The 14,168-nt window shown below is 39.7% G+C and overlaps 1 protein-coding gene across 5 annotated transcripts in view; it reads left to right on the forward strand.

Moving 5' to 3' along the window:
- Positions 1 to 14,168, forward strand: part of LOC117426706 (oxysterol-binding protein 2-like) — a 110,050-nt gene that overhangs the window by 88,337 nt on the left and 7,545 nt on the right. For 4 of the 5 annotated variants that reach the window (XM_059033304.1, XM_059033305.1, XM_059033307.1 and 1 more), the window contains 7 exons: positions 740 to 907; positions 2,305 to 2,550; positions 4,802 to 4,922; positions 8,345 to 8,448; positions 10,518 to 10,613; positions 12,417 to 12,601; positions 13,637 to 13,857. In XM_059033304.1, coding sequence (XP_058889287.1) covers positions 740 to 907; positions 2,305 to 2,550; positions 4,802 to 4,922; positions 8,345 to 8,448; positions 10,518 to 10,613; positions 12,417 to 12,601; positions 13,637 to 13,857 — 1,141 coding nt within the window. The remainder of the gene's footprint in view (positions 1 to 739; positions 908 to 2,304; positions 2,551 to 4,801; positions 4,923 to 8,344; positions 8,449 to 10,517; positions 10,614 to 12,416; positions 12,602 to 13,636; positions 13,858 to 14,168) is intronic. The other variant, XM_059033308.1, reaches the window with a different exon arrangement.

Consider the following 14,168-nt stretch of genomic DNA (forward strand, 5'->3'; position numbering starts at 1 on the left):
CATTACGTTTCCTCGCCTTCGCTCGGGGTGCCCATGACCTCCACACAGGTAATGACTGCTGTGGATGACATTAATGCACATTCCTGCATCTTTTCACAAGAAGATCTTTCCATTAATTGTTATTATTCATCACTACGGAATGACTTTTGCCTATGACATCTGTATTTGACAAGAGTGAAACTATTGCCACTCATCAGGTCCTTTGATCAACCGATACCCTGCTGGGATAAGCCACAAGCACGTTTCATTAGAGCATTTTCAACACTGGGGAATCACCCTGAACAGCCACATCAGTGGTTATACCAGGTTGACCTCTGAAGTGGTTGATGCAATCCAGGCCGATTCCCGTGCTGCGAAATGCTCTAATAGAATCCAGCTGTGGCTTATCGCGGTATAGGTTGATCACATTGACTTCCTAGTTTATGGTGATCTGTATATGATGGCATTAGCATACTGTTTATTGAAAATATTCTTGTCCGTCCGTCCATCTGTCTGTGTCACACTCTACATAGTCGTAGACGTTTCAGATTGCATTTGGCTACAGTCCGATAAACTCCTGATGTTTAACCTTCCAGGTAGTGTGTGATTATGACATGGTTATGAGGAGCCTCTGTGTGAGCTTGCACTGCTTTAACAGTGTTCATAGTGGAAGCAGCTGGACGATGACTGTGCACATTGACCAAGGTGAACTTCCAGAAGGGAGCAGCCTCTGAAGGCTAATGTGTTGCGCCTGTTCTAGGTGTTAGACTGTCAGCACCAGGCTGGCTGTAACGAATCAGCTGGGAAGGAAGTCATGCCGAGGAAGAAGAGGCGAACCCGCATCCCTGACAAGCCCAACTACAGCCTGAACCTGTGGAGCATCATGAAGAACTGCATCGGCAAGGAGCTCTCCAAGATCCCTATGCCTGTACGTGAGTTCACACTGCACCGCATAGCAAAGTTTAATAAAGCAAAGTGAAAGCATGGTAAAGCATAGGTCAGCATTGTAAAGCATATTAAAAACATGGCAAACCATGGTAAGCTATGATGAAATGAATAGTATAACCATGGGAAAAGCATTTAAAGACACTTTTTTTTTTTTTAAGTTGAATAGATTTCATTCTTTTAACCTGTCCCCTTGGATCTCAACATTAAGTCCTGGTATCAGCCTAGTAGCTCTTCTCTGTATCTTCTCAAGTGCAATAATGTATAATGTAGTCTTAGCATAGCTTCCCTAGACTTGTATTCCACACAACACAACATTGGCCTTTTTAATTTCCTCTCCATATTGGCGAGATACTTTTAAAGATGTGTTCACTACAATGGTAGAAAAAAATCAAGGGAATGTCAAAGAAATCGGGTTAGTGATAAGGTTGCTAATGCTAATATTTCTTAATAATTTCGCATTTAAATCGCCTATTCAAATGCTCTTCTAGAGTTTAATTGACAGCATCATAATTATCTTCCCTTTCTAATTAACTGTTGTTCTCCCCAGTAGCAATCATGTTAATTCCAGTGCCTGATAGCTAGTGTAGCTGACAATCCTTTTCCACAGGCGTAGCCGCGGGAAGCTTAGACAGCCGCGTCCTGCTGTTCCTCGATGGGTTTTCCTGCTGGAATCCATAAATCTGAGGCCACTTTTGCAGTTATTTGTCAGCGCTATGAACAGCCAGGCATTGGTGTTGTACTTTCAGGGCAAGCTACTTGAGGTTGTCTGGGAGCCAGTTCATTCTCCCTGGGCAACTTCGAGATGATTTAATGCTGTGCCTCGCAAATAACAAAATTAGATTTCTTAGGGTGCCCATTTTCCAATATGTAATGATAATAAAATGAATGGCCTTTTAAAGATTAAACCTTGAATCAAAAAGGGCAATACATGTTTTATGTGTGAAGTACACCTTTTTTTGAAATGGTCTACCGTGCCACAGAAATAACAACCGGGCCCCAAGTTTTTATAGAGGAAATAAATATTTTATAACAATATAAAACTAGCCAGGAACTACTCAGAAGAAACTTAATGACTTAATTACTTATTCCTCTCACAAATTGCCTTTGCACAATAACATGTCATGACATTTAAAGCCAGCAGGCTAGGATGTAGACAAGACAGGTATCATACAAACAAGTTGTGAGTTTCTCTTTTTTTATTCCATATATTCAGTTAATGCACAAATGTAACTGAATATGATTAAGTACAGAGAGTTTTTATTTTCAAAGTTAGATACTGTACATATTATATAGAGACACTAAAGAAGAGGTGAATTTCAATGAGCCGCTGTTCTAGAATCACCCCCATTGGTGTTTAAACCTTTCTTCTCAATGCAGGTGAATTTCAATGAGCCGCTGTCCATGCTCCAGAGGCTGACAGAAGACCTGGAGTACCACGACTTGCTGGACAAGGCTGCCAAGTGTGAGAGCAGCATGGAGCAGATGTGCTACGTGGCTGCGTTCTCTGTGTCCTCCTACTCCACCACGGTGCACCGCACAGCCAAGCCCTTCAACCCCCTGCTGGGGGAGACCTACGAGCTGGATCGGCTGGAGGAGCAGGGCTACCGCTCCCTGTGTGAGCAGGTGAGGCAGAGGCACCGGGCCTGGCGCCTCCTGGTGCCCCACAGCAGCAGCTGCAGTTTCATTTTATTAATCGGGTATGAAAAATCACTAGCATGGATTTGTTAAAACAGAACTCAATTCTAAAGTTAAAAACAACTTTTGTTTATAAGTGTGCGGTGGCTACCTCTAATCAAGTTGAGAGTGTATTTCTTGCACACATATTTCTCTGTTGGGTCTGTCATACAAAGAGAAGGTACACGCTCAACTTGGTAGTAGCCACCGAACACTGAGAATGCTTTGTCATTGACATTCTGAGTGTGACAAAATCCGAAGTGTAGTTGCTGCTGATAGGTTCGAATGCGGACGTGACTTATGATTGTGACTACAGTCTTTGTTTTTGTGATTTTTAAAAAGTTCATAAGTCTACGATTGAATCCTGTTGAACCCTGTTTTTTCCCTCCAATTTCTTTGTGTGACAACTAGAGAATTGAGCAATCAGAGAGTAGCTTCAATGGACGTGGTCCACCAGGTTGAAGCAGTATCCAAAATGATGGCAGAAAAGAGAATACTTGCCGTGAAAAAATACCTAGAGCTTTATGACAAAGGTCATCACAATTATAAAGATACAGAGATGAAAGATAATATATGGGAATCCATTTCGAAGGAACTGGATATGCCTGGTGTGTATGACTTACTGCCATATATGTTGAAATACCGTCAGTAGATCATTTCAATTTTTTGATCTTGCCATTGTTCCTACGTGTCCTACATCAAGTATTAATATCAGAACGTTTATTGCACTTCGACATGTTTAACATGTTAATTCACAGCCCCTGTTAAAATCCATTCTCTTAATCCGATTATTCAGATACAGCATTGTAAAAGATGCAGTTGCTTCCTGCTACTTAAATGATCCAGTGGTCTTGTTCTGAAGCGTCAATTCTCTAGCTTTGTATATGAAAAAACAACATACCCGTAGAACCAGCGTACTGAAAGAAGGACCCCTTATATTGTTAATATAGATACATATTTTTTGAGATTGTGAAACCTTTCACTAAAGATTCTTACAGAAATGTACTGTAGTAACACTGCAAAGCGGGCTAGATTCTTTACTCTGAATCGTCATTTGTATGATTTTTCAAACAGAAAAAGCACACCCAATAAAGTAATCAAACCCATAATAAACAAATCAGGAATCTGATTTCGGGACATTTTGTCTTAGAGAAGCTTGGTAGGGGAGTGACATATCACAGTTATCTTAACTGTTGTATTCTTGTTTAGATTCACTTTTTCAGTTGCAGTCGTAAAATACTGGTGACTTTTAAAATCACAGTTTAAAGCAGCCCTCTGGCCTTAATAGAGCTATCTAATAAAGCTCTCTAACCTGTCTCCCCTACACATTTGTTCTGTGTGATATTTCTTGCACCACTAAAGGAAGTGTTGCAGGGAGACAGGTTAATGGTTACACTCTGGTGTAAGCCCTTTTCAGCTCACGTTCATCCTCTTCACAGTCTGCTCCAATCTCTCACACCCACTTGACTTGAATTTATCACCAGTGTCGTTCAGTCTTAAACCCTCCCGCAAGTGAAACCCAAAACAATAACACAAAGCAAGCCAGAGAGGTTCATTTAGCAAGGGCCCCCTCCCTCATCCAATAGATTTCCTGGGAATTAATCAGTGTTTATTAAAAACAATGAAAACACACAGTGATGGAAAAGCAGTTCTCCTGCTTCTATTCCTTGTGAATTTAGGTTCTGTTTAATTATGTATGTGTTTTTCTGGGCATATACGGATTTCCGGGTTAGCTTGTGATGACGGTTTGCCAGTCACTGTGGAACTTTAAAAAGCAACATCTATCCAGAGAAAACTGAAGATACTACTTAAGATAAAAATTAAGGACGTTTCGGCTAAAAAGCCCCAGAGTCTTTTAATCATGCCATGTTTTTTTTTTTTTTTTTTATAAATCAAGTATAGTATACCCTGATGTGATACACCCTTCTTTGTATCCAATAGGAATTATGTCTCATTAAAATCTATACTGTTGAATTATTCTTACTTAACATTAAAGTAAGAATATTAAAAAATATAATATAGGGTGCCGTGTAAAATACAAGCTGATTTTCACTTGAACTCGTGGGTAGCTGCTCTGACCTGCCATGGAGTGGAGATCAGCTATCATACAGCACCTTGACTCAGCTGAGTTCTGGAGCTGTGTGGCTCGAGGCGGGGGGGCTTGGTGTTTGCCGCTTATGGAACTCGTTTCTCCTGACAGGTGAGCCACCACCCGCCCGCGGCAGCGCACCACGTGTACTCAAAGAGAGGCTGGACGCTGCGACAGGAGATCACCATCGCCAGCAAGTTCCGCGGGAAATACCTCTCCATCATGCCACTGGGTGAGTGAACCAACAGCGACCCAGCACAGCAGAACAGGGCTGGGCCAAACACACAGCACAGCTAGGCCTCAAGACCCATTCTAGTCTGGGTTTTTGTTCCAGCCAGGCCCAAACCTAGGAAATTCCAGACCACTTTGAGATAAAGACCTGGACTGGAATGGATCTGAATGGATATTGGGGGTCAAAGTTGTGCACCGCTGGTTTACAGAATGTCTGGGCATCACTGTGGTAAACCATGGCACTGTTGTGACTCGTGGTCAAGTGTTTGAATTGTTAGCACTCACAGCCAATAGAAGCAGAAGAACTGCTTTTCTGTCCCTCCCAAAATATGCCCCCCCTATGTATTACCTGTAAAACTGTTTTTTTTTGTTTTTTTTTACAAATCCTGATACATTTTATATTAAAAAAGAAAACAAAAAGCAGCTTTACTCACTATATAACAAGGCATGTTATGTACATGTACAGACATGTTCTGAAACTCGTATGTATCCAAGTTAAACGTGGTTTGGCTCTGGTGCCAAACATTGGTCAAGCATTGGAAATCAGGGCTGCTCTTTTCAATAGTTCATGAAAACATGGTTTAAACATGATACATTAACCTTTATAAATATTCCATAAGAATAATCTATAACAACACTAAAAAAACATTACTACATTATTCAACGTAATACAAATTATAAGATGGATTAAAAGTAATTCTTAATAATGTGCATGATTTACGTGATACTAGTAACAACAACACAAGTAAGTAATGCAAGTGAATCATAAGTAATTTCATTTTAGTTTATGTAAATACAAAATAACTATGATAAGTCAAATACTAAAAGAAACTAGTAAATTATTTGAGAAGTGTTTAGACTGCAAATCTAAAGCATTAATAAAGACTTCTTGTAGAAACGTTTGTCAAAGAAGTTTCTTTAGCCCTAGTATTTCTACAATCAGTTTTTCTTTGCTCTGCAGTTTCATTGATAGGGTCATTTTTTAAATAAAGAAGTTGCTGGTTTTGGAAGTTTCCGCTTCAAGTGGGGTGATTTTGAGGTTCATTCTTGTACCTCTTAATGCCCATACACTGGAGTGAGAGGAATAGGTTTGAAAGTGCTCTCTCTGGGTGAGTGACTGTTACACAATACTGGTGATGTTGACAGTGAGTCACCAAATGAGCCTGACACCCCTGCTGTCTTTCTGTGTTTTTATTGGTAGCACTGTCATTATCTGTGATCTGCACACAATAGCTGTCTTCCTTTCTAACAATATAAATCACGTTTGAAAAATAATTTACGGTTAAGTAAAATTCCAGTACATGTTATCCTGTGTATTCAGTGCATTGAACATGTGGCAAAGTTTGATAATGAACAGTTAGTCTGCATTTGTGTGATTTTATAATAAGTTAAAGGGTACATAATTTTTTTTTTACATTTTGACCACTTTTTTAAAACTTTTAAATTGCATTCCCTGCCTCAAGATGGCTTCACATGTACCTGCATGGACCACTCAGAACTACATTTCCCATCATCCTCCTGCTCAGTGGTAAATCCATCTCAGTTATATGTGAGCAGGAGAATGATGGGAAATGTAGTTCTGAGAGGTCCATGCGGGTACATGTGAAGCTATCTTGAGGCAGGGAATGCAATTTAAAAGTTTAAAAAAGTGGTCAAAATGTAAAAAAAATAAATAATTTAAACAATACACACACCTTTCGTAAACAGTTGTAGCAACACATGAGAACATGCAACACAATAAAATAAAAAGGTCCTTATGTACCCTTTAATATATTGCATGAATGTGTGTCTCTTGTGATAACATAAATCAGCCCAAACTGCACAAGAAAACACTTCTTATAAAAATGAGAAATACCCTACTGTCATAAAGACGGCCGGAGTGGGTGGCGTCAGACCAGATCCAGGAAATAAAACGACAGAGACTTGGGGTTTTGATGAGGCTGAGCGCGTGATCGCGCTCAGCATTTAATAATTAAACAGAACAGAAAATAAATTATACAATTTAAATACTCGTGCTGCACACACCCATTTATATCTCGTGTACCAATGACTATACACCAACATTAACACACGCAACAGTGTGGAGTAGTGGTTAGAGCTCTGGACTCTTGACCGGAGGGTTGTGGGTTCAATCCCAGGTGGGGGACACTGCTGCTGTACCCTTGAGCAAGGTACTTTACCTAGATCGCTCCAGTAAAAACCCAACTGTATAAATGGGTAATTGTATGTAAAAAATAATGCGATATCTTGTAACAATTGTAAGTCGCCCTGGATAAGGGCGTCTGCTAAGAAATAATTAATAATAATATAACACAGAAAATACACACAGGGGCGGGCACTTCGTCACACCTACCCATGTACAGTATCACTCGCAATAAATCTCATTTTATTTATCAAACAGTTATTTCATTTCAGTTATATATTACAGTTGTAAATTGTCTTCATGTAAGGTAAGCACATAGCACATACCAAATTGCTGTATTCTCATATGGTTTTCATATTCTTATAAGATTGATTTTATTGATGCATTCTTAAGTGAAAAAAAAAACATCTGCAGCTATATAGTGTAGTAGGTATCAATATTATCTCATGCAGTTATTCAATTATGTTAAATATGGGCATCCCAAATGCATCCATGTTAAACACTTCAAACTATAAGCAGCTAAGGGATTGAATTGATATAGGTTGATCAAGCCCCTTTGTCAAGTAGATGAACATTTAATGCTTCATTAGAGTAGTGACAAAGGCGTTGACCAAGCTGTTTGTTTGCTTTACTTAATTTCTTATACTTTACCCAAAACTTTTTTTTTTTTTAATGATTGCTAAATAAAAATGTAGTTCAGAGTTCATTTCACAGGCTTGTGCAATGCACACCCCCTGCAGAAGTTTGCAGATGTTTTGCTAATGTTTGATAGAATTTCTGTTTCAAGGGGCAAATTGTTTAAATCCCCAAGAGAGAGCATTGTGAAAGTGTTCCAGTCAATCTCTGATCGTCTGAGCCAGGTTAAAGGGGGCTTCAAGTGTAATGGTTTACTTTCAAGTTTCAGTACAGCAAACTATTGTCATACTGATCTACCATCTCTCTTTTATAAACCTTGTTGACTGGCTCAACTGCACCCCTATACTGGCCTCATTACAAAACTCAGGTGTGCTCACGGGTCAAAATATGCTGGTTACTTTATTACACTTAAGATAAGACCCGTCATATTTGGGGGTTTTGGAGTACTGTGTGTTGGGGTTGAGTTGCCTGGTTAGTTGGTACTGTGTGTTGGTGGGTTTGAGTTGCCTGGTTAGTTAGTACTGTGTGTTGGGTTTGAGTTGCCTGGTTAGTTGGTACTGTGTGTTGGTGGGTTTGAGTTGCCTGGCTTGTTGGTACTGCATGGTCTTCACTGCTCTCTGACCCACGTCTCTGTGTCTCCTCAGGTGCCATTCATTTGCAGTTCCACTCCAGCGGAAATCATTACGTTTGGAGGAAAGTCACCTCTACTGTGCACAACATCATCGTGGGCAAGCTCTGGATCGATCAGGTCTGTCGTCTTTACACAGCCCCTTTGTCAGCTTAAATACCCTGTGAAAAATCAATCTGAGGTTCCCAAACCCTCCATATGTTCTGCATGTCAAGCAGTTTCAAACTGGAACCAGGTTAGGGGGTTTAACTGGATTTAAAATAATAGGTTCAGGAGTGTTGATTCATTGAGTTTGGCATGGACACTGGCCATGGCCATGGTACTAAGGGGCAATGAAAGAACAAGGGAATGAGGGTGCCATTGGTACCACAATTGTAACATTTTCACACCATCCAAACCAATACATACTGTACTCAAAATTAGCTTGTTCTCCTTGGGACTGTAGAAATTGAACTCAAATCTTGACCGTGCACATTCATTTGAACCCCATGATTCTCAAACATGCAAGTATCATGCATGGGTGATTTGCAGTCATGCATTTTAACTGAGCGTATTCATCAGAATGGGCATTCATGTAAAACCTGTTTGAATGTTGAAGGCTTCATTTAAAACTAGAGGCGCTACTTACTGTATAGGAGTGCCAGAGGCTTCCCAACCTCAAGTGGCAATTGATTCCTAACTAGAAAACACTAAAAAGTGCTATATTTAGAAATACTAAAATCAACTTAATACATTAAATGGCAAGCGTTTCCACTCGTCTTTTCAAAGTCTTCTGTGTTGAGTTTTAATGCATATCCTTATATGACTGGTTGATGCAACCCCAAGTGGTAAAGTCTGATGGATCTCCTAATGGTCCCATTGAGAGGAATGTGCGGATGCTGATTTTGCATAGTGCTCTCACTTTATTCTGCTATTTGACTTACAGATAATGAAAAAAATAGAATATTGAAATCTGAATTAGTGAAGGGCCCTTATAGAGTCAAATATACTTGTGCAATTTACTGCCAACATGGCGAGAATGAACCGAATTGGTGAATAATCAAATGAACCTTGCGCAGGTGTAGAAGGTGCAAGTTACACCATTAGGAAGGCAATCACATTTCACCACTTGGGGGTCATTGCTATATGAATCAAATTTCAACATTGAAGGCATCTAAACACATGTCATTGATGTTAAGTTTCTTATAATATTTCTACAAGTAGCAGCTGAGTTAAGCAGTGGGATCCATTCCAATTTTGTGTAATATAATTGTAGTAATATAGCTCTACTGGACCACTGTGTACCACTGTGCTTTTCCAGATCCATTGTGTTGCTATTTCTGGAAATGCTGTGATCTGCTAGCAGTTGGGTTTCTTCAATGTAACACACTAGTGTTATAATAATAGTTTCTGACTGTGTGTGCAGAGAGTCGGGTGTCTCATCTGTGTTCTCGGTGACCTTTGGAACAGAAAGCTGTGATCGACTATCATAGTAATCAAACACCTATTGGACTGTGACATGTTTTGTCTGGGGTTACCGTGTCATTTCCACTCCAATAAACTGAACAACAAGCCTCGCAGCAGGATCACTAAAGAGATGCTGGGATTGGAACAAACATTATTCTATCATAGACGCCCAAGGGACTGGAAGAAAAAAAAAATGAAAAAAGAAAGATAGACGACCTTTACAGCCAGCGTGTCTTCACATTAAAGTTGAACTGGGGGCTACTTTCCTTTTAATTGATCCTTCTAATTCATTTAACATGGTTTAACTGTATGTAGTGATTAAAATACTGCATAAGAGTGCCTTTTCTCTATAGTGAAAGTGAATTTCAAGCTGGGAACCACATACTGATATAGTACATGTGTTTAATGTACCTGTATAATACACACTGATATTAAAGTGATACATCCATCTAAAATGTCTTTGTATCAGATACCTTGTATTACATGGCTTGTGACAGATCGTTTGTATCAGATGGAAATGATGTCACATTAAGATTAGCTATACTGTTTATTCTTATTATCTCCTGCTGGGGATGAAACACCCTGAGAAGGGATGTAGGAGAGGCAGTATTCCACGCTTCACCTCCATATATCTGAAAAAAACATTTATCTACTGTAACTATCAGGAAACTTCGTGCACGTTATTGATACTCAGATCAGGAGAGATACCTGCTGACTTGTTTTTCCTGTGTTTTCCTTTGCAGTCGGGGGATATAGATGTGGTTAATCATAAAACCAAGGAAACCTGCCAGCTCAAGTTCTCGCCCTACAGCTACTTCTCCAGGGACGTCGCCAGAAAGGTAAGAAGCAGGTCGGCTCACACTACAGCAGAGCTCAGAGGCTGCCAGCTGTAAGTGACAATGTCATTTTTCATTCAGACCCTCAAAGATGAATTTAATTAAACTCCTGCTGCAGCCAGTTAGTGAATATTGAGTTTGGAGGATGTGTAGGTGTGTTGCTGAAGAGAAGCCACTGCAGAGATGATTGTCTTCAGTAATAGAAGCTTTATTGTGCAACGCAAGATATTTTTAACACAATTCTCATTCACTTTAAGTGGAATCGGACTAAAAAACAACTGCTGATATTACAAAAAAATATGATTAGATTAGCAGTTAAAAAAAGTTTCTTAACTGATAAACAACATTAAAGTAAAAAAAAAGTTTAGTTGCTGTGCTGTATTCGACTTAACAAAGTACAAAAGGCTACATTTTCAAAGCTCCAGTTTGTCATTAGCATGATTTATTTCAGCAATTAAATCCAGAGACGAACAACTCAGACAATTAATTTAGGCGCTTGAAAGTTGTCTTCATTTATTTCTTATTCATTTAACAATTGTAACTGGTGTTTTTCCAGTCCCAGTCTATACAATATTAAAATAATAATGTATGATTTATTTGTCTTGCTTTACAACATAAAGGTACTATTAGGTTATGAAAACTGATCTATTGGTTACAACAATCACCCTTCATAATACAGGTTGTCCCATAATAAGCAGTATTATATGTTCTGCCAATTAGAATGTTCTCTGTTAAAATCAGGCTGCCACACCCCATTGACTATCTGCACCACACATCAAAATGACCCCAATTCCTTCCTATTACACATTTCACGCCTGAATGAAAGACAGAGAGAGACTCCCAATATTATGCCTGTGAAGCCAGGATTTCTGTGGAGATTTATCCATAACTTCAGAAATGAAGGTAATACTAAGAAACTAAAACAAATAGATAACAATGATATAGGGAAAGAGAAAGAGAAGGGAAATTGGACATGTAGGGGTAATGTTTTGGGATAGCAGTGTGATTTTGTTAATTGCACAAGGCCTCAATATTAAGTTGTCCTAGTGGGGCAGATCATTTATATGGTGGCAAGATAAATGGGCTTTACAGAGTCAAAGTGAAAATAAAGTGCTGAGGACTGAAGACATATGAATGTAGTGAATACAGCATCCTCTTTGGATCAAATGCAGTTGCATGTTTTACAGGATAAAGAGAGATGTGGAACATTTAACAGCATCCCTCTCCTGGTCAACAATATAAAACACATGAGCTCTACATTTTTGTTTTGTATCCCATGGCAGACCTTATGTGTCACCTTCTGTGTAAAACCTCCTGCTGCAATCAAAAGGATTTAGAATTCAGTTCAACAACTGTACAGTAAACAGCATGGATGATAACAGGTCCTACACAAAGCTCATGAGAGAAACTTGTTTTTTCAAAGTGTTTTCAAATATGTATGTACATTTTTTTTTTTATTTCATATTCATAACCGTTGTACAGCGTTGTTGTTAAAGAAGCGAGAACAGTTTGTAGAACAACTGCATTTTATAAATAGAAACAGAATTTGATTGTTTAAAGTTAAAGTTTTGTGCAGAAGATCAAACGTGTCCAAGTGAAACAGTGCTTTTCTGTATTTGCATTGGTTTTGTGTGTTTTGCTGGTAGTGAGGGGGACTGCAGTGGATTTATGTCCATTTGCTTGAAGGATGGTAGCCCATGAGGGTGGTGGTAAAGACAAATAACACTAAAGGCTTCCAGATGTTTATTTGAAGTTTCCCTCCGGGGAATCTCTCGATTTTGCTTTGACCTCGCTCTGCTCTCACAGGTAACAGGTGTGGTGACGGACGGAGAGGCGAAGGCGCACTACATCCTCTCAGGCACGTGGGATGATAAGATGGAGTATTCAAAAATCGTGCAGAGCAGCCGAGGTAACAGCGGCTCCGAGGGCAAGCAGAAGACAGTGTACCAGACCCTGCCGTCCAAACTGCTCTGGGAGAAATACCCACTCCCGTGAGTCCTTAAACCAGGCCCATCAAGCCGTGTAGGGCTGATTGAGCTCCTTAAAATGGCTCTACTGAAGAATCCCATTTAAGAGTTTTACTGGATTTGGAAAGACTGCAAGTACAATCTGTAATCTCAGGTAGAAGCAAGTCCAGTCAAATCAGGATTGATTTATTTAAGACCATGGAGCAGATTAAAGCTGCAGTGTCCCATTGCCATATTCAGTTTACGATCATTTTCAAATGTTTCAGTGTTGAAGACATTGAGAGAGTCGAAACGTTGATTCGAAAGAAGCCTATAAACCAGACCCTCCAAAATCAGTTGAAAACTTTTTTTAACTCCATAATAAAAAAAATGAAATGTTTCAACCAAGTGTTACAACCAAGATTCTACAGAATCTCTTCACTTTTACTGGGATTTCAAATCCTTCGGTACAGCTTTGATAAACAAACGTTATAAAGAACCCATTGACTGCATAGCGACAGCAGCCTGTTGCTGAGTTGAGTCACTGATCTGTCACAAGCGGCACTTACCTGTCCTTTTTTATTAAAATCCAGAGCCTTAAAACAAGGAAAAACCAAAGCACTTGTTAACAGCTATACCTAGAGAATACTGATCCTTGTACAATCGATTACCCTTTAATGTGATGCTAGCTAACAAAGTAATTCCATAAATCTTACCTGTTGCTCACTGCCATTCATTATATGGGTCTAAAATGTCCAGTTTTTAAAGAAACGAAAGTTATAGCAAACATGTATTTTATCTACACTTGGTTAAAGAAATCTGTTTGCAAGCCGTGCATTCAGTTAGTGTTGCACTTGCTTGGTCATTTCCACTGGAGGGAGACATTTTCCCCACACTTTCAATGGCTTCTTTCCTGTCATGAACCAACCAGCTGCTTCCCTTATTGACTGACATGTTTTGCAGCCAGTAACATTCTTTGACCCAGGAAGTGCGGTTTAGGCAAGCGTTCTAGAACTATTTTGTTAGCTCCAATCACAAAAGAGCAGTACTACATAAACCAATCATATAACCTGTCTCCAGGGAAAATGCGGAGAACATGTACCACTTCTCGGAGCTGGCTCTCACCCTGAACGAGCCCGAGGAGGGGGTGTGTCCGACGGACAGCAGGCGTCGGCCGGACCAGCGGCTCATGGAGAACGGGCGCTGGGATGAAGCCAACGTGGAGAAGCAGCGTCTGGAGGAGAAGCAGAGAGCCGTGCGGCGCCGGAGAGAGGCAGAGGCTGTGGAGGCTCAGGACGATGGTACGAGGGCCACTCAACTCCTAACACTGCACGTGTTGCTTAACTAAAACTTTAGAAATGCTACAAGAAACATCTAGTAGAAACATTCGTCATTTAGCATTTCTAAATCGGGCACTATTGAATGTTTAATAGTTACGGTCCAGGCAAGCAGCATTAGCCTTTTTTGGCCGATGGCTGGCTTGAAATTGAACTCTTAAATGTTAATGTCAATTGCTAACTGACAATATGCCCTTCATAGAAAATAATAATTTGATGCTTGTTTACTGCTCTTTCAATGGCATTTTACTTTAGCAAGAAAAGAGCTGTAGACT

The sequence above is a fragment of the Acipenser ruthenus genome, chromosome 11 (assembly GCF_902713425.1).
Source record: "Acipenser ruthenus chromosome 11, fAciRut3.2 maternal haplotype, whole genome shotgun sequence".
Classification (NCBI taxonomy): domain Eukaryota; kingdom Metazoa; phylum Chordata; class Actinopteri; order Acipenseriformes; family Acipenseridae; genus Acipenser; species Acipenser ruthenus.